Here is a 20,234-nt window from a genome sequence, read left to right as displayed (position 1 = left end):
TCGGTGCCTTGATAAAACATTTGTGACTGGCGCAGATGACTGAATAATGTTCAACCAAAACTAACAGCGACAACCGCGATTAAGGCAGCTACATCGGTCCCGAGCATGGGCCTTTCAAGTTCCCATCGTCATATCCATGCAATCACAGACGGATAAAGACTGCGAGAAATGATCAGGTTTTCATACCAAGACCGAAACTGATGACAAGGGGTGACTTACTTGAGGATCCCAATGAACGCATGGACAGCTGCCCAAGCAAACGGTACCCAAGTACTCATGTAAAAACCTCCAGCCTTGTATACCCCAAATAACACAAAACCAATCACTGCAGAGCTGATGATAGCACCTAACAGACCTGTTAATAGGAATGTTATAAGAACGATCAGAGTAAATAATGTGCGTGAACGACGCTCTTTGGGTTTTCGTGTGGGTGGCCGAGTTCGACAGGATGGAATAGGTGAGGGAGGAGGTTCAAGAAGGGATACACCAGCTTCCGACCGTAAGGTCTGATAATAATTTGGCCGGTTCGATGGGGTTAAATGGGACATTGGTATCGAGGGAGATATGGCTGTCGTCTTTGGACCTTTTGACCTTTTTGAAGGCGGGAATGTCAGATTAAGGAATGCAAAGATGCCGCAGATTGCAAATGCTGGAAAGTAGAAGATCAAGGTCCAGTAGAAGGTGAAGTTGAATACATCTACGATAGTGAGGATGAATCATCGGGATATTTGAACAGAGAACAATTGAGCTACCACCGGCATCGGTGAGATAAATCGCCCCCAGTTGTTTAGGTTCAAGTCGACGAATTTGGAACAGTTCATCTCGAGGGTTGTAAAGTGAGGGCCAAGAAGGTGTGTCTGGACTGGGTATGAACGGATTAAGGGCCATAGGTCGATAACGTTAACAAAGAAATGAGGGATGCATGGCGATGACAGAAGGCCCATAATCATAATGGGTACTTGCAGGTGCGTGAGAATAAATTCACGTGTAGATAATGCAGTAATCATGGGTGCAGTGCTATAATGGAGAACCACCAGCATTGAATATAGTTCGCCTTGAAGGTTTAAGGAATGACATTCTAAATATACATGTTTGATTCAGCAATGGCAAGAAAAGAAAACCAACACAGCACGACCGCGGTGCTGTAAGATACCGTGTGAAATGTATCTCGTCGTCAGCTTGAACGGTTGTGGCCTCGTCCCATTCCTTCTAAACATTTCCCCGTCACTCAAAAAGAGTATCACTCCGCTGCATATTTCTGTGTCCACTCCCGGCTCACACGTTGCGCGTCCTTCTCGTTTTCCTTGTAATGCTTCGCGACATCGGTTGCAAGGGGATCATCAGGATTGGGAGCACTCAAGAGTGCCTGAATTGAGAGCAGGACAGTACGGATTTGAAGAGCCGGCGACCATTTGTCTGAATCGATAGCGAGTGACAAATTGCCCGTTTCAAAGGAGGGGTGTAACAAGAACACGTCGATAGCGCACCTTTGAGAATGTCTAAACAGATCCTTCCGAGCTTATCTGACAGACTCCATCAGTGGGTGGTTCTTCATAACTTGGAAGACTACACACCGATATTAGGATGATAGATCTTGGTCAGGAATCTAACTTTCGGGGGCGCCATGGGGTATTCTTCTGGCAGGAATAACTCTAGTTTGAAATTGCCACCTGTTACAAAGGAGATCGTGATGTCGACGCGTTTCCTCCAGTTGAATAATCCGCACCTTCAAACGGGCTACCGTCTGGGCCAACAATGGTAACGTCAAAGTATCGAAGATTATCATCGTGAGGACTAGCAGAGATTCCTGGGGCTGGATCGGCTACGAGACGTTCAGTTTCCTGTGAGATCGAGCGGTCATCTTGGTCTGACTGGTGTGCGGTGTATTAGATTGGCACATGCCTTAATTATACGCTTGCAGAACAGAATTGTATCAATGAAGGTAGTAGGCAAGATGGAGCCTAGAACGGGCCTACCTTGGGCAAAGACATCATACTGGGATTGTGAAATATAGAGATTGTGAGGAACGCAACCCTGTCAGCGGAACCGTCCTTGACCATAAATGGAAGGTTGTTTCCACGACTTTGGCTGTGCACGCAACTTTTGACCCCTGAATAGCTTTTTCCCCTGCCTCTCAAGATGCCTTTCACCCCAGATAATTCCTTTATCGTACGTTCAAGAGAGTACGGCGACGGCTCCGAGTTCAACAGCAGCGACGATACCCTGGATATTATTCCAGACCACTATGTTAAACGGCTGTGGCGACGTCCAGCTGTTCCGAATGTCAATGGAGGTCTGAAGGACGTTTATATCAACAAGAGTCCAAATTCTCGGGATAGGTCTGTGGCATTCTCGACGGTGGAGGAAGGGAACCTATTTTTGGTGAGTAAAGGAGATGGTGACGAAATTTTCATGAGAGTGGAATGGGAGGGGTCCAGCCTGAAGTCTATGGAACGCAGTAGGTGAGCTTGGATTTGGGTCTGCCATTGTTCTATGGGGGAAACCTCAGCGATGTTCCACAGCATTACCATGGACAATCGGACGACGGCCATACGAGACTTTTTGAAGGCCAGTGCGAATCTACTGTGAGTCTGGCTACTTCCATCCCATCACCTCCCTCCTCATCTGATCCCGATCTTTTCTGATAGTTCCTCGTGAGTAGGTGAACATTCTTTGCCACTCTCATGTTTAAATCAATCATCTTGATAGTTCGCAAAGCCGTTCATTTGTCGGTCCGGATCATCTCGAATACAAGTGGAAGGTCGTCTATTGTGGTCACAATCCTGCCTATCCAGACTCTAGGTATCTCGAGCTTCGCGTGAAGGATTCAAAGGTCCCCATTGCCTCTAGCGCGAGATTGACCGCTCGAGACGGAGCTTTCCAGGTGCGAGACGCTCTCTTGAGGCCGCTTCATGCATGTTTACATCCTTCTATACTTCTCAGGACGAAGCACACCCTATCTATCTCGCCGAACGTGGGCTGCAGATGATACCATGGATTGTTGCGACTCATGCATTGGCAGAGAAACTCCTGAATGCATCATAGCATGCCATCACATTGGGTTGGATTGCGGATTTATGTTTGTAAGCCCTAGATTCTCCTTTAATTCTCTATTAGGACCTTCCCCTACAACAATACATTACTCAGGTTGCCCCTATTGTATACCCCTGAAACTATAGCAATCGCTGTTATTTGATTGCTGGGAGCTTCAGCAGCTAGAGCATTTAACTCTATGCGCTAAACGAAAATGGTCAATGATGACTCTTTCGCTGTATACTGAACGCAACGACAGTTGCTGTAGTAGCTATTCCACGCAGCATACAGCTTGACTCAAGAAAGTATTTAGCCTCGGGAGCCTTCAAATCGCTAGAACACGAGTACTCGAGTTGCAGTCTTGTACTTGAATCGTGAACCTCTTGGTGCGTACTTCCGGAAACCTCCCGCATAGTCTTGTTAAACAGTGGCAGAAGGTCGTTGTGTCGATGACGAGCCTCCACGGTCATATCGGAATGCGATCTCGCTCGTTCCTCTTCGCAGTGGGAGGAATCACTCTTTTGATCGTGGTGGGAGCGTCGCCCGTTGCGATGGAGAGACATTACTTCGCTGAATCCGCATTGCTATCTATTTCGGATACCAGCACCGACACTACTATTCCCAGTCGTTCAGTTCCTCCGGCCATCGAATGCGAATATCTGGAGGTCGAAATGGCAACATCGCAATCGCTGAGCGAAGCCGGTAGAAGTGCATCACAGTCACCAAATGAAGACACAACCAATGAAGTAAGGTGATGACAACATATGGTCTGTCTTTGAGTCCGGCTGACCACCATGCCTACCAGCAACAAAGAAAGCATTGGAGACGTCAGGCCAGACCCAACATCCGCAACCGAAGTCAAAACCCTCTTCACACCCTCTTCGGTGAGCATATCAAATTCGCCCACTGCTATCACGGGAGCAACGGGAAGTTCTCAGAATGATTTGGTAGTAATCGGTAGGTTATCTGAGTATTCTTACAGGTCAAGGTCTGATTCCCATGCGAGCCAGGCGCTATCAACGCCTCATTTCATATCAGCACCCGCGTACAACAAAAATACCCGACACCGCCATCGAACAGTCAAGGAAGGCCAGCACAGAGAGAGGCTCCGATCGTTGCCTACAGCCATAGCCATAGTTCTAGTTGCGAGAATTGGCCTACTTGGCTCCTGCTTGCATTGATATGCATCATACTTCTGCTGAGGTGGCTTGTTAAATCGCCACAGATAGAGGTATCGCTTCATCCTCTCAAATCTGGATTCTGAAGTCCTCTTTTATTAAGTGTTTCATCTTTTTGCAGATGCATTCACGCTGGTTTTGGCCTCGACATAAAACTCCTACAACAAAATTGTCGCCATTTCCGTCGCATTCAGGCGTGTCGTAACGGACTTGAACGTGGCTGCCAGTGGTTCTGACTTCAAACGTGATGTACCCTGTAGATAGGACATTAAAAAAATGTAAATCGGGTTTTATGAGTCTGTTATCATTAGATGAATCTTTGCGGGAACAATACGGCCAGGTCACACCATTAAGTAAAGTTTCTCACGCTAGACTATCTTCACGACGACGCTCATTCTGGACGAATATCTTTCTTCTCTGCCATGTCATCGAGTTACCCGCCCCAACTTCACCTTACATTACCATCGAATACGACGTCATTCAAAAGATCCTTTGACCAGTTTGGATTCGACTTGGAAAGCCCTGTGGGCAATGCTGAGGCAAGCAGCAGTAGCGGAAGTCCTGGTAGCGGAGCTGGCAGTAGCGGGAATGGGCGAAGCAAACGACCGAGAAGTGCAAGCAGCCTTTCGGATGGGAGCGATTCGTTGAGCAGTAGTTTGACTTTTGCGTCAGGTTCTAGCGAAACGAGGTCATCTGAAGGAAGCGAGCCGGTTGTTGGACCACCTGCGACGTCCCCCAATCGGTCTATCTCCTCTCACATACTCGGTGCAATGCCTTTTGAGGCTCCCAGATTACCGACGCCCGATATACAGGACATTGAGATGCCAGACTATCCTCTCAACGAGGTTCAGGACGAGACAGAAGAATTGGATGAGCATTCTGAGTCATTCGTTGGGGGATCAGTACTTCCAACTGTTGAAAGCTATAGGTCATCCGTCGAGCGCATGAACGAGATCGACTCGCAGGCGTACAGGCTAGTAAACCCAAGGTCACCCATCACCGTCCCAAGGCCGACGACTCCACCGCCAATACTACCCCCTCTATCATTGGAGGAGGATCAAACACCGTTGCATCAAACTTTTCTTGACAGTCACATAAGATCCCATCTCTCTCTCTCAAATTCCACCTCTGACCGACCCTTGTCGGCTACATCGTTGCGTGGCCCACAAGCCTCGACTCCCGCCATGTCATCTCATACAATTCCCCTCACTCAAGGTAAGCATGATATACCTCAATTGGCAATTGTTCCCACCATCCAACTTTCCTTTATTGACACTAGGTGCCGTGCCATCTGAAGCAAGTTCTGCCGCCCATACTTCGATTCTTGGCTCTCATTCGGAACCCGATTTAGTCCTTGAGAGCAGTCCTACCACCGAGCGGGATAACTCTTCATTCAGCGACACTTTGGACCAATTACTCAATCACGGCCAATTGAGCTCGTTTAGTCTGGAGTTCCGACGACCGGAGAGAATCAGCTCAAGGACCAGCTCAAGTGTAGCGCCCTCTGGAGATAGGTCCACTTTTCCCGACCATTCTGTTCCGTCATCCGCGTCATCATTGCCTTCTGCCACATCCCTCCTGAGGCGGCACGGATCGCCGAATGTCAGAGTCACGAACAGATCAGAATCACCCAGGAGGCATCACCTATCGAGCCGTGAACAAGACAGGGATCAATTCCCTTTCAGCTCACACTTCACGTCCAATAGAGAACAGAGTTCCGCAAGAGACGACTCGCACATAGATCGTACCATATCACCTCTTTCTTTCTCGTATCGTTTCCCCGGTTCTGTCTCTCTTCGTGAGCCATTGTCATTGTCGAACATGAGGCGTCAACCATCATCAGCGTCGTTCCGTAGCGATCTTGACAGGTGGTTCGAAACCCCTAGTTCTGATACAGTCGATCGAGACCGGTTCCCACTTGATACGCTCAGACTCTCGTCTCGTCTGACACGAAACCCAGGCATTCGCATTGCGGCCGACGAAGACCATGCATCCAGAGCGTACTCGAGTGCACTCGAATCAGATCGAGCCAGACGTCCAGATGATGACGACGACGATCTTGATTTTGAAAGTACCATATCTGGACTCCGTGCCCGTCTTCTGGAGAACCGACGATCAGTTATCGGAATCGAGTCGCGATTATCGGATTCAAGGTCGCAGAGGACGCCGTTCCCCAGTGTGGATTCAGAATCACACAACTTACCGGGCACATTCAGAAGGAGCAGGTATATTGAGCAGGGCTTGGTTGATCCAAGAGAAGCAGCTGGACGGTATGAAAGTATGTTCACCATCATCTCCTTGTCGCCTCAGATTTTGACAATGCCCAGCTGAGGATGTACGGCCTCCTGCCCGATGGCGATTCTCTTGGAATGATGCTTTCGACCTCGAGGAAGAGGACAATCCGAGGACCTTGTCAGAGTCCGAGAGAATATATCGTATCTCCAGAGGAATGGGTAGGTCATCTACACGGTCCCTTGGTAATAGCGATCGTCGTAAGTACTTTTCCACCCCTCGTATTCGCCTAAACCGACGTTTTGTATTAGACATCAATAGCAGTTCCATTCCCACGAGAAACCTTCCAGGGCGACGGACCCGACCTCGCCACTCAGGCGCTTTGTCTGGGTCCACCTCCTTATTCTCAGAAAACGCGGCGGAAATGAGGCGACGTGATGATCGTGACGTGGTTGACCGTCTCCGCCGCGCTTCGAGCGGCGGCGATTTCAATAGCTGGGAACTCCCCTCTGACGACGAACTGGACGGTGATAGTCTTAGGTCAACTTTCGGTCGGGAAAGGCCATTCTTACGAGGAGACTCTTCACGCCCAGAAGAGTCTTCGAGGTCACCCGTCCTTCCTCCTTTGTCATATCATAATCGAAGTCTCAGCCCTCCCTCCATGCCTCGTGCGATGACAGAGCTCCTTTCTCAATCCGAGCATTCTAGCCACAGTTCTTCGCGACCCCCCATAAACTCATTCAGCTCACGGAGAGATTTACCCAGCTGGTATCTGTACCCAGAGTCCTCTTCATTTGATCTCTACGCTAGTTCACTCCATACTCGTAGTGATACCCCATATGATATCCGCTCGAGAGAAACCGGACGAAACCGCAATTCTTATATTCCATACCTGCATCGAGCATCGGACCAGCACGCGATGGATTCTGATACAAATTTATCTCGCCCTCGCGATGAACGGTACATGCCTTCAAATCGCAACCCTCGTTGGTCATCATTTGACGAGCCTAGACGGCATTCACCAGCATTATTTGACTCCCAGTCGTCTACAATATCTGATATCGCAAGAACCATCACTAACAACGAGTATGACCTCGCATCTTCATTGTATTGCCCTTCTCCCTCGGCAATCTCAAATAACACAGTTGATGCAGATATGCGGGTTATTTCGCCAGAAGAGACATTTGCCCCTCCCGCTATGCCGCCCTCAATACCGCCTCCTGATCTCGGCAATAACCTGTTTGACTCTAGTGATCCTTCAGACATCTCTCCTCCCCAGAGATTCCCAGAATTATCTATTTTTCAACGTTATCCCATTCCTCTCGATCGCACGGCTTCCGAGACAGATGAGCCGTCTCGATCTCTTCGTTCACCATCCCCGATATCTCCGATCGAGTTTGCTTATCACTCCCCTCCTCCAACATCTTCCATTCCTAGAAATCAGCCTGAACCCCCTGGCTTTGGACGAGGCCGGATTGGAGGCATAGACCTACAAGGTTTTGCACCTGGACCTTATAGGAACACGTTGCAAAGACTTGTTGAGCGCGGTCGATTGAGTGACAGCTCGAATCCGCCCTCCATTCCACCGCTTCCATTTGAAAGTCCGGCTTCTCCTTTGCGTGCTGTTTCTTCAACTGCGGTTAACGTGAGCTATGCGAAATTTTTGCTAAATATGTAGAACTGATGTGATCTATAGTACCCGAGGGAACGTTCAGTTCAAGGTCAAACACAGGTTCCAAGCCTTCGACAGCCTACGGACCGAAGAATTTCCATGCCTTTGCCTTCAGCTCGTTCATCTCTCTCCGCTCGGCACCCACTAGCAGAAACGACCTCGCAGCGCCGGACTTCGGATGATTTGCATCGACACATCATGAACCGTGCAACTTTCGAAGCCTCCCTGCTAGAGGGACCAGAAATGCCCGAATCTGGTAATATGAGCAGTGAGCTACGAGGTCTTGACCATGCGTTGCACGTCTTGCGGCAAGATGGACTTTCTGAGCATCGCTCACAACAGTTAATCGAGCGGTATCGAAGACAAAGGCAAAGACAAGAGTCGTTCGAAGGCAATTTGAATGCTGGAGCCACCTCTCACTCACCGTACAATGGTCACAGTCTGTGGGGTTTTTTGGAAGATAGCAGGGCTACAAGAAGAGATGGTGATCGCAATGGCCCTGGACACAGACCTTCTCCTCGTGCTTACCGCGGGATCAACACGAACACGAATACCACCTCGAACAACTCTCTTACAACACCGGACGATGACATGGGTGGATTCGTTTCATTGTCAGGCTTTCCTCATAGACGACGACCTGCAAGTAATTCCCCTACACGCCACGAACGTACAGCAATGCAGGATACACGTCCAGCGCCATTCGGAAGAGGTCGAGCATTCGGTTCTAGGTTTAGTCGACATCGACATCATGTAGATTACGAACCCGAATTCGTTGCATTCACGGACCTCATTAGAAGGAGAGGTTCTCGCGGAAATTTTAATTTTGGCGACTTCATGGTCTGTCCACACATTTGGATGTCCTTGGGAGTTTTCTCACCAGTTTCATTCTATAGCGAGACGAAGACTTTGATAGTTCATACGAAACCCTCATATCACTCGAAACTGCTCTAGGTGAAGTGAAGCCACGGGCTACACCTGATCATGTCATAGCCGGTTTGGAGACGGCGTTCTACAAAGATTGGGCGACAATCGATTCCGATAAACGATGCCCCATCTGCTTGGATGATGTAAGTTTTTTGAACACGTCCCTTATCCGATCGCTTACACACCTTAAAGTACAAACTATTAGACCAAGTTTCGAAACTCCCTGAGTGTACCCATTGGCTCCATAAACCGTGTCTTGAGGTGGGCTATCGTTCTTTCGGATAATGAATGATTTGTCGCGCTTACTCCGTCTAAAAGCAATGGCTAAAGGGAGCTAGCACCTGTCCCGTTTGCAGAGAAAACGTCAAAGTTCAGTCGCCGCCATCTCGTAGTTCAACGCGCCCAACCCGTCTTTTGAACACCGTATTTCGGAACCCAATACCAGGGCGTTACCCCAATGACCCTCCACCGGATAACAACGTGCGGACTGGTTCGAGTAACGAGACGAGTACCGGTGACAGAGGAAACGAGAACCCTTCGATTTCAACCTCCAATGACCCGGCTTTGAGAGGTCGAGATAGGTTTAACCGTTCAAGCAGCAATTGGCGTAGCGTTTTCCGACCGCCCCCAGATTCTGGCGTTTGAACGCGAATACAGAATTCGATGCCTGCCACAACTATACAACAACATAACTGAGTCTAGAACCAGCCACAGCTATATTTTTTGACATTTAATGCTCATGAAACTTGTTACGATCGTAATGATACGGCATACTATGATATTTATTTCTGTGCAACATCTTGCTTTTCGATTCCCATGTAATTTGTGAGTAGTTTGTAGTTTACCTTGAATCACGCATTCAATGCATTATGTAGTTCCTTCAAGCTGTGGATCTGTCGGGAGAGAGTCATTCAAAGTGTCGGAATTCCCGCTGCTGTCAGTGTAACGCTAGTCTAAGGAACGACAAGTGCTTTTCCTTGTTATGGGCCTATGTCAAAACTCGCTTTCTTGAAACTTGTTGTCCAACCCCTTCAGTTGACGAGAGATATAGACTAGGAATAGTTCTATATCTCCGTGGAAATGAATATACTTGATAAGATCAGAACTCAGAGATAAGATTAGAGGCTGTTTTGCAATTGGACTCCGGAGAAACATCTACAAAACATGGACAGCAGCCAACAGCATAAATGAATCTCTTTAGAAGCTATGAAACACGTACCGAAATGAGGGAATTAGCTTCATTAAACCGATTATAACAGCTGGAAACAGCAAGGTCAACTGCGTTGAGTCATACCGTAGAATGGTTGTTCCAACATATAAAGTTATCTGTCAACTACTCCGGCGTAATCTTGCTTCGTACCACCATGTTGTCCATAGCTAATACGTCCATTCGTGCTGGACGGCGGGCTGCCATTGTTGTCGCTGGACAACGACAAGCTGCTCTCGCTGCTGTAAAGGCGAAGAAACCTGGTTCTGCTCGCTCAATCCAATCCGTAGCACAGACAGACAGAGTCAGTATTTTTTTCCGCTGCTTCTCCTACGAGACTGATTAACGTATGCTTTGACCAGGATACTATTACTCGCCTTTTGTATTCACTTGGTTCCAAGCGCGAGGTTGAACGACATCTACGAATATTTTCTTCGTCTTCCCATCCATCGCAGCCTGCAAAGTTTGCAGTCATCAAAATCGGAGGGGCTGTCCTGGAGAACCTCGAAGAGCTTGCCCTCAGTCTAAGCTTCCTCTACCGGGTTGGACTCTATCCTGTCGTGCTTCACGGTGCTGGCCCGCAGTTGAACCAACAGATAGAAGAAGCCGGAGTTGTCCCAGACTACATTGATGGAATTAGGGTGACCGGTAAGATTTCTACCTTTTCTTCGATACTCAACGACCTGAGTATCTTTAAGATACGAAAACTCTCCAGGTTGCGCGACGTGTTTTCTTGGAACAGAATTTGAAGCTTGTTGGTGCTCTTGAGAGCTTGGGAACTCGTGCACGACCTATAACATCTGGCGTCTTTACGGCTGATTACCTGGACAAAGAAAAGTACGGACTCGTCGGAAAAGTTACTAGGGTCGACAGAAGGCCCATAGAAGCGTCCATCCGAGCCGGGGCACTCCCCATTCTCACCAGCTTAGCAGAATCACCTGATGGCCAAATCCTTAATGTCAATGCAGATATCGCTGCAGGTGAATTAGCTAAGGAGTTTGAGCCAATGAAAATCGTGTTCTTGAATGACAAGGGTGGCTTATTCCACGGTGTTACTGGCGAGAAGATTAGTGTCATCAACCTGGACGAGGTCGGTTTCAGCGTTTCCTTTATTGTCTTTGCAGCTGAAAGCGTTGGTTTATACAGGAATATGACACCCTGATGAAGGAGCCATGGGTCAAATACGGCACCAAACTCAAGCTTCGCGAATTTAAAGAACTTCTCGACTACCTTCCGCGCACTTCATCGGTCGCCGTTATCTCCGCTGCTCACCTTCAGAAGGAACTTTTTACGGACGATGGCGCCGGAACTCTGATCAGACGTGGATACAAACTCTTCAAGCATAGGAGCATCGAAGGAGTCGGTGCAGACCGTTTCCGTCAAGTAATTCATGATCGTGACCCTGAAGTGCTCGCTGGCGAGCAGAGCGTTACTAGTGTGCTCAATGAAATCAACAAAACCCCGTTCACTATCTACGGTGATGAACCATTGGACGTCGTGGCTACGGTTTCTCATCCACCCGGTGAAACTCCCGTCATGACTAAACTCCTTGCCTCTCGAAGCGGTATTCTGAACAACGTCGTTGACAATGTCTTTAACGCCATAAAGAAAGACCACAGACGTCTGTTTTGGACTGCCCAAGTCGACGACGAAAACCGATCATGGCATTTTGAGCGAGCTGACGGAAGCTTCACCCGCGCCGGAAAGAGCTTGTTCTGGTATGGTGTTCATGATGTGTATGAAGTGGAGAGGATCATCCGAGACTTCGAGGCTAAGGGTCGAATCGAAAGGTCCTATCTTCCTGTTGGTCCTTCTGCTCCGCCTCATAAAGCTGCTGCTGGTACACGTCCATTTTCCACGCTAGCCAGATCCAATGTTCCTGGTTCTACACGTGGGTACGCAACTTCCGCAACTTCTTCCGCTACCCCCGTATCCACCAAAATCAAACGTTTGGGTCTCATTGGAGCTAGGGGATTCACAGGACAAGCTCTGACAAGCTTGATATCCGAACATCCCTATCTCAATCTTACCCACGTATCATCCCGGCAAATGGCGGGGTATCCTTTGGATACCTATACCAAGGCTTCCGTGCAGTATAGTAACCTGTCTCCGGAAGATGTTGAAAGAATGGAGAAGCGGGGAGAGGTAGATGCGTGGGTAATGGCCCTGCCAAACGGTGCATGCAAGCCTTTTGTTGATGCCGTAGATCGTGGATCTAAGGAAAGAGTTACCGAAGGAAGTGTCGTCGTTGATCTCAGTGCAGATTATCGGTTCGAGAGTGGCTGGACATATGGACTTCCTGGTGAGGCCTCCTTCATTACTGTGTAAATATCGTTATGTTCAATAAAATCTTTTGTCGGTTTCATCTTCGTGCATCTTTGGCAGAGCTGTACGGAAGGTCAGCGATTCGGGCGTCCAAGAGAATCTCGAACCCAGGTTGCTACGCCACTTCGACGCAGATGCTTATTGCGCCTTTACTCGACTACCTCAAGACCGGAGCATGGCCCACTGTCTTTGGTTTGTCTGGATATAGTGGCGCAGGTACTGTCACATCCAGTGATCCCGATGGCCGACCGATCAGTCTTCCCAAGGTCACCCCCGAGACGTTGGCTGGCGGGATACAACCCTATGCTTTGACTGACCATATCCATGAGCGGGAGGCCGGGCACCACCTGTCTAGTCTACTTAACAACTCCTCGATGAAACTCGCGTTTATTCCAGCCGTGACGCCGTGGTTCAGCGGAATCATTTCCACGTTGTCGATGCCTCTTACCGAAAAACTTTCCGCCAAAGAGATTATCAGCCTTTACCAGAAGAGGTACGCGGGTGAGAAGCTTGTCTCCATTAAAACGGCAGTCCCCACGCTTCCCGATATCGCGAATAAACATGGATGGGTTGTTGGGGGCGTTCAAGTGCATAGCGAAGGTGAACGTGTCGTCGTCATCGTGAGTTCGAGCTCCGTCAGAAGTTGTGATTGTTGACCTCATGTCTCTCTGAATGTAGGGCGGCCTAGACAATCTACTTAAGGGTGCTGCAACTCAATGTCTACAGGTGAAGTTCATTTCCGTAATCGATTCCTTCGTATGCTCTAATCGGTATACAGAATCTTAACCTCGCACTTGGATACGACGAATATGCGGGCATTTCCATTCCCATACCAGCTTAGGCATATGAAAATTATTACTTATGATCTGTGTATCCCACGATAAATCATCTAATAGATACCTATTTGATATTATTCCCCTACATTTTGTTTTGCTTTGACTCCCTCCATAACGGTGTCACCGCTTGAGCCACCATGATCCCTTTTGCTTCGAGCCAACCTCTGACTTCATCGTCCACAACCGTATCGAGCATTCGTCTGGCCTTCCATCTGTCGGGATGGAATGCCATATTCGTTCGTTCGAGTAAACTCCGGTATTCTCGAACCCCAACAAACCTGCTCACTTCCTTGAAGAACACCTCGACCATGCCCCACTCAAGCTCTTCTAAAGTCTTCCCAGGGTCTTCGGTGTCCATTTCAAAAGGATCTGTCAGAATTGGCCAAGGGATAACTCCCATCGTGAGCGGTTGATCCTCTGTAAAGGCCACTGACTCAAATTCTGCCAAAAGGACTTTGAATCTCTCCAGAGCGCGCAAATCAGTCCACTCGCCAGTACCCCACAATTGGAAGTCTCGTTCACGGCACCGTTTCCTCTCCTTGCTTTCAGCTTGCTCCCTCCGTAACCTCCGTCGACGGTCCTTCTCGCGCCGCTGTCGGTCCTCCATCTCAAGAACCTTCCTGGCAAGATCTTCTTTCATCAATATCTGATTTCGTTCTTCTTGCTCACGTAGTCGTCTAGCTTGTTCACTGATTAGCCTTTCCCTTGCATGAACCCGATCCCTTCGAACATCAAGATGTTTCCGATGGGCATCGTGCGCGATCATGGAAGCCAGGCGCCGACAAGATTCTTCTAGTTCCGACAGCTTCCGACGCTCTGTATCATCTTCTAACAATGTCTTTTCTCTTTGGCTGACGCCAGCTCCGAGTCCGCCACCGTTCACTTCGAAAAGCCGACACTTGGTCTCTGCGAGCTCCAGTCTAGCTTCTATGAGCTCCATCCGTGACCCTATTTCCTCAAGTTGAACCTGCAACAGCTTGAGTTGCTTGACGCCGGTCTCCTTTGTGCATTCCAGCATCCCCAGTAAGTCAGATTTGTCCCATTCTAATTGGCGAATGAGTTTACGCAGGCGCTCGATGATGAGGGTCTGGCTGTCGGCTGCTTTGAAAAGGTCGTATATATTTTTTCTGAGGGCGTTGATTGTGGTGGTTTGGGAGTCGATAAGGCTTAGAGATTCAGACAGAGAGGTAGCGTTGATCTGGGCGTCGTTAGACTTGGAAGGGATGGAGTAATGTTGTTCGGGTAGGGCATCATCTTCCTGGGGTAAATAAAGCGGCACAGCTTCTCTGGGAATGCAAGAGATGTTAGAATGAGTTCGTTTAAGAGACCTGGCGGGTGAGGAAAGATCCGATTTCAGGGGAACGGGAGGGTCTGGTTCAGCGGTGGTGTTCGCAGTGTCAATCTATCGACAGACATCAACTCTTTACACAAGGAAAAACGTAAAAAGGGGGACTGGTACCTCGTGCCAAGCGTCATCGAAAGAGTCGAGCTAAGAGTTCACTTTTAGCCTTTATCTCAAGGTCACATCGACAGTGAACCAACTTTATGTAGCATCTGGATGAAAGAACCCCCATCGGAATAAGCATTCATGAACTTGCCCTGAAGGTCACCTTCTTCCGTTTCCTCGTCTATCGGATAGAGGACTAACGACATCTTAACTCGCGCTGCAAGCAAAGAACGGGAGCACTTTACCTCGTTCAGAATTGTAGTCTTCGACTTCCTCTTGACCAGAATCATTGACATCCAATTCGATAGCTTCCGAAAATCTCGTACATCCATTTGGTGCATGAGTAGTGCAGCATGTGTTCGGCACCATAAAGGTGTTGTTCTGTGAAGAATTCGGGGGCGGAAGCTCCCCTCTTTGGTTCTGATTGACATTGCTCGTCTGCGCGTTCGATTTCCCGGATCTATGGCGTGTGCCTTTACGGGTCTGCTCGACTGCTTTGGATTGCAAAGCTGACGTTGTGTTTGTTAACGACGTGGTTGGAAGCGCTGTCATGAGATTCGAGGACACAGAAGGGAAATATGGCGTAAAACGAAAATTCAACAAGACTTGTGGAGTAACACTTGGGATAGGACGACGGTGGAGAGTTACATAGGCTTGCTCTGCTGTTGCAGAAATATGAGCCAGGAGGAAATGGAAGGTTCTGGTGTGGTCGGTACTCACCCATCTCAATAGAGGCGAATTCCAGCCTGACCCATTTTCTCCTCATACACCGTCCGGAGAACTTACCCAGTCTCGGACGCTGTTTAACAGTGATAAGAAATATGGAGTGGATTGAGGTTCCGTAGCCGGTTAGGGCTGATGCGATATGTTCTAACTTGACGGTTGGGGGTGGATTTGGAATGTAGAGCGTCGGCTGAGAGAGAAACGGTTGGTACTCATCCTGCACGGCTGAGGACTTTGTGCGTGCAGTTTTGAGCTTCATGGGAGAAGGTAACGAAATCTGAAAGGCTTGTTCTTTATATCTGACTTCATTGCAAGTTAAGAGAAGGTTTGGGGTAATAATGGGGTAGCGAACACGAGAACAACGGCACCTATTTGGCGAATCTTGAAGTGAAATGGCATTCTCCAACCAAGACGTCGAAGCCAGGCTGGGGTTGGAATCTGAGCTCAGGATTCTGGATTCTGAAAACGAGTCAAACTTTGCCAATTTTGAGGCAGAAGACACACTCTCGCTGTTCTTCTCGTTTTCCCCCTTCACATCCCTACAAGGTCAAGGTTTGACGAGTTTAGTTTCCTATTCTTTGGCGTCCTGGTCTGGATACAGTCACCCAGCCCGTGCCCTCCAAACCCGTATTCCCTTTCATTTTTGCCTCTCCATCGTGAACATACATATCATCCTCACTGGTTATTATTTTACTGGATGCTCAGCGTTGCTTCGATTCCGAGTTTGATGGTAATTGGTATGTAACTTTGTATTATGTAGGGATTATAGTACCCTACACGTGCTTGAACGTGAGTCATTTTCCCGTCCCCGTACCTTTGTTAAATTTATATTTCTCATAAATTGAGTCTATGGAAAGGCAGTGAATTCACTGCCTTTCCTTCTCGCAATGACTCCCGCCTATGTTCCCTTCGACGTCTGGAAATGTGTGGCTGAATACGTATCGGATGAAGATTTAAAGAGGCTGCGCTCAGTGGACCGGTCGTGGCGTCTTATTGTACAGCAAGTCGAGTATCGAAATGTCGGGATTAAGGTCTGGGGGAAAAGGACGAAGGAATGCTTGAAAGCTTTAAGGTACTTACATCCGTACTCTTCCGAGTTGTCTCTTTCTCAACTCTTTCTAATGGAAAAAAATTCTCCCTCAAAGCAATCCTGCTAGAGGTTTAGGTCAACACGTCCGTGCTTTAGAGATCACACCTTGGATTATTACTTCTCCAGTCAAGGTCTACACCAAACGTGCGAAAGTATGGAACAGAATCAATGCTCTCTTTGATTCCGAATATCCTGCTCGTTGTGCCTCTGACCATGTTAAGCGCAAGCTTGCAAAGCACATTGACTTGGTCATAAGCACCGTACAAAACCTGCCAGATCTACACGAATTTGCGGTACAATGGTCTCCTGGCTCGACATACCATCCCGAGTTCTTCTCTGCCTTTCTGGGCCCCATTCTCACCAAGACCAAGCTTGGGTTGAACCTCACCAAGCTCTCGGTTAAGGTACCAACGGAAACGCTTTCTACGCTCGCACCACTCCATTTTCCCCAGCTCGCTTGCCTGGAGCTGGACTTGCACACAGGAAACTTACTCACAGGCGAAATCAACGATCTTTTGGATTCGCTGATCGTTTTCGTCAATAATACAACACGCACTCTACGGACGTTATCGGTCTCCTCCACAACCGAGTCTAAGCACCTCGATCTCAACAGATTCTTCCACCTGTTGGGTTTCTTCCCTCTTCTCACCTCCTTCATACTATGCATTCCTTATGATGGTGCCCACATTTCGTCGCCCTCCTTCGTTTTTGCGCGTGCCATGGATAAAGGGGCACCTAATACTTCCACACCGACCGAGACCTTTATCAAAAAGCACGCGGGACAACTTGAGGAGCTACAGATAAAGTCTCGACGCGCATCACCTCCCGTCGGTCCGACCAGTCCTCACGCAAAGTTCTGGATTCAACGAATACTTGCAGACATCGCTGGTGGAGACCTTACTATCGGAGTGGACGGTAGTGCTGGCTCAAGCATCCACGTCGGAGGAGCTACGTCGTCCGCTTCACTGGATTCCACGCCTGCAGAGGCTTATTCTCGACTCCAGAAACTCGAAGTCCCCTTGCGCCCACTTAAATCCTCTTTGCAACCACTTCACGCTTGTTTGCAAGCTGTCTCTGTGCAGCTAAAGTCATTAAAGCTGACTGAGCGCGCACTTACAGGGGATGAATTGAAGGGGATCATCACCGTGCTCGTTATATCCTCGCAACTTTCCTTCAACGTCTTTACACCCCTCAGTGATGCCCTTTCCAACTCCAGCCAGCTTTCTCTTTTCACCTCTTCTTCACATTCTCAATGCAAATCATCCCCCATCGTCCCTCAATTGAATTTAACCAGTCTCTCATTGCGCGTCCAGGAATTATCACCGAAGTTGTTGGACTTTCTTGCGGAAGTGGTTCCTGGACTCAGGAAGCTCGAGATCGAGGTAGTTGACACAGCAAAAGAGTACACGCCGTGTCAGCTAGCACATGCTGCTATGCAACAGCATCGTCACTATTCCGATTGGCATTTACGCGTGATACAAATAAGAGCACCACAGTCACGACGGGTGTATGCTTGGTCTCAGGGTATCGAAAGCATATTGAAAGCGTGCATTCCGGGAGTGGATGTGGAAATAATGCTACTCAATTTAGTCTGACTAGTACTGGATGGTACTTCGTGGGTACTTGCTTCTTCGATCCTGTTGGCCTTCCATCCATTTTGTTATCGTATTATGTATACCTATGCTTCCATGCTAGTAAGCAATTTCTCTCTCATCATTGTAATTGTACGTACTTCAAGATTCACGACTTCACACTATTGTCAATGTACCATTACATATATAGTTTTTACATCTGTACCACTTGTTTTTTTTTGTATCTCCTTTATATGCCCGATGTACCTACATGTTGTACCACTACTTCAATATCTCTGCGCAACTTGAAAGTTGGTCTAAGAAACTTAATCGATAGATGATTTGCGGCGCAGAGGTTCTTACCCGTACCATCATGGTTTTCGGAGATAACATCGGACTCTGGCGTTTCCTGCATCTCCCTCAATGTGCTCCAGAAGATATCGCCTCTTCATTCCGGCACCGCATATTCTAGTTGACCCCTCCATAGTGGCAGTCTTCTTCTCCGTCGCAGGTCCTCTTTCAGGCATTGAAACAAGGTGAATGAAGATGTAATATCGGAGATATCGGAGCAGCTGGTCACACCGCAAGTGGATTTTGTGCAGTGACACGTGAACGTAGAATGACGTAACATACTCTCGACACTCTATTTGGTCGACTGTCCATGTTTACCCGCACCTCCCACCAGTCGTATTCCTCTTCCTCGGACCCAGTCCAGTGACATAGCACGAAGACATATATTTGCTGGAATAGAACGTCTCCAAAAACATTCATGTCATCAGCAATGGACATTCACCATGAGGAAACGACGACTGGAGAAACTTCGAGCGAATCGTTACCTAGAACGAGACGAGGTACCAAGCGGCCTTCATTTGGTCCCGGAAGGGAAATTAGAACAGGTCGCAGAACTCGAAGGAGACTAGATGGCGAAGCCGATCCACAACCTTCGACGCAGTCTGTTGTATCAGATGTAGCTCGACCAAATGGTACAAGCTCTGTAGTGTTTGAGGAGGGCAGTAGTAGTTCATTACAGCCTGAAACGGGGACATTTGTTGATCCCGTTCAGGAAGATTCGGTTGCCCGAGATAAAGACAACGACGTGATTGTTGTTACACATCCAACATCGCGATTTTGTTTGCCTCTCAAAACCTCAACTGGAGGTAACGGGAAGGATGGGGTCAGAGTAGAAAGGACAGGTGGTCCATGTTCCAAAGAAGACCATTCTCCCTTGCCAAATCGAAGCCAGGAAGTGGTTTCAAGCCGCAGTCTTTCTCTTATTCTCAACGACGATCGAGAAGTACGTCCTTCGTCGCTGGCAAGCCCGACACGAGTCTTAAGTGCCGTCACTGTGACTCCTATCCCTAGCGACGAACAGTCCTCCCATTCACATCCTAAAGGGAAGGGGAAGCAAAAGGCCGAAGAAAGAGCTCCTACACCCGAAGCAGAAACTAGCACCCTCGCGGATTACACATGCCCAATATGTTTCTCTCCACCGACCAATGCAACACTCACCCCTTGTGGGCATATTTGTTGCGGCTCATGCTTGTTTGCGGCAGTGAAGTCTTCTATGAAAAGAGCACAATATGCAGCTCCTGAAGATGCTGGTGCGAGGTAGATGTTCTCACCGATCAGCTTCGTCTTCGCGGCATTTGACCCATTATAATTTCTTTTTAGATGTCCTGTTTGTCGTGCATCGATTTCCGGATGGGATGGAAAGGGAGGAGGAGTGATTGGGCTCAAGATTAGGACACTATTTACGTTGTGAACTTGGCAATGTTGCTTTGTTCTTACTTTTCGAAGGCAGCACGAGGATACTCGTTGCTTCAACTTGACAGTTAACGAGTCACGTCGTTACATACAATACAGTTGAATGCTCCTGTTACCGGTATAACGCCAGATAGCGCGCCGCCGTGACCAGCATGAGCACTACACGTTCCTTTTCTCATTACTACCCCTCCTACCCTTAGTCTAACTAGCTTTTCGCTCTCTACTTTATCCA

At 48.3% G+C, this 20,234-nt stretch overlaps 9 protein-coding genes across 9 annotated transcripts; 6 read left to right on the top strand and 3 right to left on the bottom strand.

Moving 5' to 3' along the window:
• Positions 1-27: 27 nt before the first annotated feature.
• On the bottom strand, positions 28-907 carry E1B28_005843 (uncharacterized protein). The gene is made up of 3 exons (XM_043150436.1): positions 753-907; positions 220-697; positions 28-159 (listed from the first exon to the last, which is right to left on the bottom strand). The coding sequence occupies exons 1-3, from the start codon at positions 886-888 to the stop codon at positions 129-131; spliced, it is 645 nt and encodes a 214-aa protein (XP_043011523.1). The 5' UTR covers positions 889-907; the 3' UTR covers positions 28-128.
• A 90-nt stretch (positions 908-997) lies between these two features.
• Positions 998-2,060, bottom strand: UBC35 (Ubiquitin-conjugating enzyme E2 35; the record flags this gene model as incomplete). The annotated part of the gene is made up of 6 exons (XM_043150435.1): positions 998-1,416; positions 1,488-1,523; positions 1,575-1,670; positions 1,727-1,841; positions 1,903-1,914; positions 1,977-2,060. The coding sequence occupies 6 exons, from the start codon at positions 2,058-2,060 to the stop codon at positions 1,241-1,243; spliced, it is 519 nt and encodes a 172-aa protein (XP_043011522.1). The 3' UTR covers positions 998-1,240.
• A 79-nt stretch (positions 2,061-2,139) lies between these two features.
• Positions 2,140-3,045, top strand: E1B28_005841 (uncharacterized protein; the record flags this gene model as incomplete). Its single annotated transcript, XM_043150434.1, has 5 exons — positions 2,140-2,462; positions 2,523-2,585; positions 2,649-2,654; positions 2,710-2,884; positions 2,944-3,045. The coding sequence occupies 5 exons, from the start codon at positions 2,140-2,142 to the stop codon at positions 3,043-3,045; spliced, it is 669 nt and encodes a 222-aa protein (XP_043011521.1).
• Positions 3,046-3,509: 464 nt separating this feature from the next.
• On the top strand, positions 3,510-4,416 carry E1B28_005840 (uncharacterized protein; the record flags this gene model as incomplete). Its single annotated transcript, XM_043150433.1, has 4 exons — positions 3,510-3,784; positions 3,839-3,990; positions 4,044-4,264; positions 4,333-4,416. The coding sequence occupies 4 exons, from the start codon at positions 3,510-3,512 to the stop codon at positions 4,414-4,416; spliced, it is 732 nt and encodes a 243-aa protein (XP_043011520.1).
• Positions 4,417-4,633: 217 nt separating this feature from the next.
• E1B28_005839 (uncharacterized protein) lies at positions 4,634-9,684 on the top strand (the record flags this gene model as incomplete). The annotated part of the gene is made up of 8 exons (XM_043150432.1): positions 4,634-5,426; positions 5,491-6,489; positions 6,539-6,703; positions 6,755-8,088; positions 8,140-8,952; positions 9,009-9,182; positions 9,232-9,300; positions 9,358-9,684. 8 exons carry the CDS (start codon positions 4,634-4,636, stop codon positions 9,682-9,684), a joined length of 4,674 nt encoding a protein of 1,557 aa, XP_043011519.1.
• Positions 9,685-10,379: 695 nt separating this feature from the next.
• Positions 10,380-13,468, top strand: E1B28_005838 (uncharacterized protein). Its single transcript, XM_043150431.1, has 7 exons — positions 10,380-10,550; positions 10,609-10,894; positions 10,945-11,336; positions 11,393-12,548; positions 12,632-13,191; positions 13,250-13,297; positions 13,350-13,468. Exons 1-7 carry the CDS (start codon positions 10,404-10,406, stop codon positions 13,410-13,412), a joined length of 2,652 nt encoding a protein of 883 aa, XP_043011518.1. The 5' UTR covers positions 10,380-10,403; the 3' UTR covers positions 13,413-13,468.
• A 21-nt stretch (positions 13,469-13,489) lies between these two features.
• E1B28_005837 (uncharacterized protein) lies at positions 13,490-16,123 on the bottom strand (the record flags this gene model as incomplete). Its single annotated transcript, XM_043150430.1, has 7 exons — positions 16,082-16,123; positions 15,930-16,036; positions 15,575-15,880; positions 15,100-15,516; positions 14,950-15,050; positions 14,867-14,896; positions 13,490-14,809 (listed from the first exon to the last, which is right to left on the bottom strand). Exons 3-7 carry the CDS (start codon positions 15,834-15,836, stop codon positions 13,490-13,492), a joined length of 2,130 nt encoding a protein of 709 aa, XP_043011517.1. The 5' UTR covers positions 15,837-15,880; positions 15,930-16,036; positions 16,082-16,123.
• Positions 16,124-16,324: 201 nt separating this feature from the next.
• On the top strand, positions 16,325-18,540 carry E1B28_005836 (uncharacterized protein). The gene is made up of 3 exons (XM_043150429.1): positions 16,325-16,366; positions 16,424-16,649; positions 16,723-18,540. The coding sequence occupies exons 2-3, from the start codon at positions 16,465-16,467 to the stop codon at positions 18,260-18,262; spliced, it is 1,725 nt and encodes a 574-aa protein (XP_043011516.1). The 5' UTR covers positions 16,325-16,366; positions 16,424-16,464; the 3' UTR covers positions 18,263-18,540.
• A 467-nt stretch (positions 18,541-19,007) lies between these two features.
• On the top strand, positions 19,008-20,000 carry E1B28_005835 (uncharacterized protein; the record flags this gene model as incomplete). The annotated part of the gene is made up of 2 exons (XM_043150428.1): positions 19,008-19,846; positions 19,910-20,000. The coding sequence occupies 2 exons, from the start codon at positions 19,008-19,010 to the stop codon at positions 19,998-20,000; spliced, it is 930 nt and encodes a 309-aa protein (XP_043011515.1).
• Positions 20,001-20,234: the final 234 nt, after the last annotated feature.

This window comes from Marasmius oreades, chromosome 3, assembly GCF_018924745.1.
Source record: "Marasmius oreades isolate 03SP1 chromosome 3, whole genome shotgun sequence".
In the NCBI taxonomy this organism is placed as follows: Eukaryota; Fungi; Basidiomycota; class Agaricomycetes; order Agaricales; family Marasmiaceae; genus Marasmius; species Marasmius oreades.
Note: the sequence above shows the minus strand (reverse complement) of the source record. Positions and strands in the feature narration are given on the sequence as shown.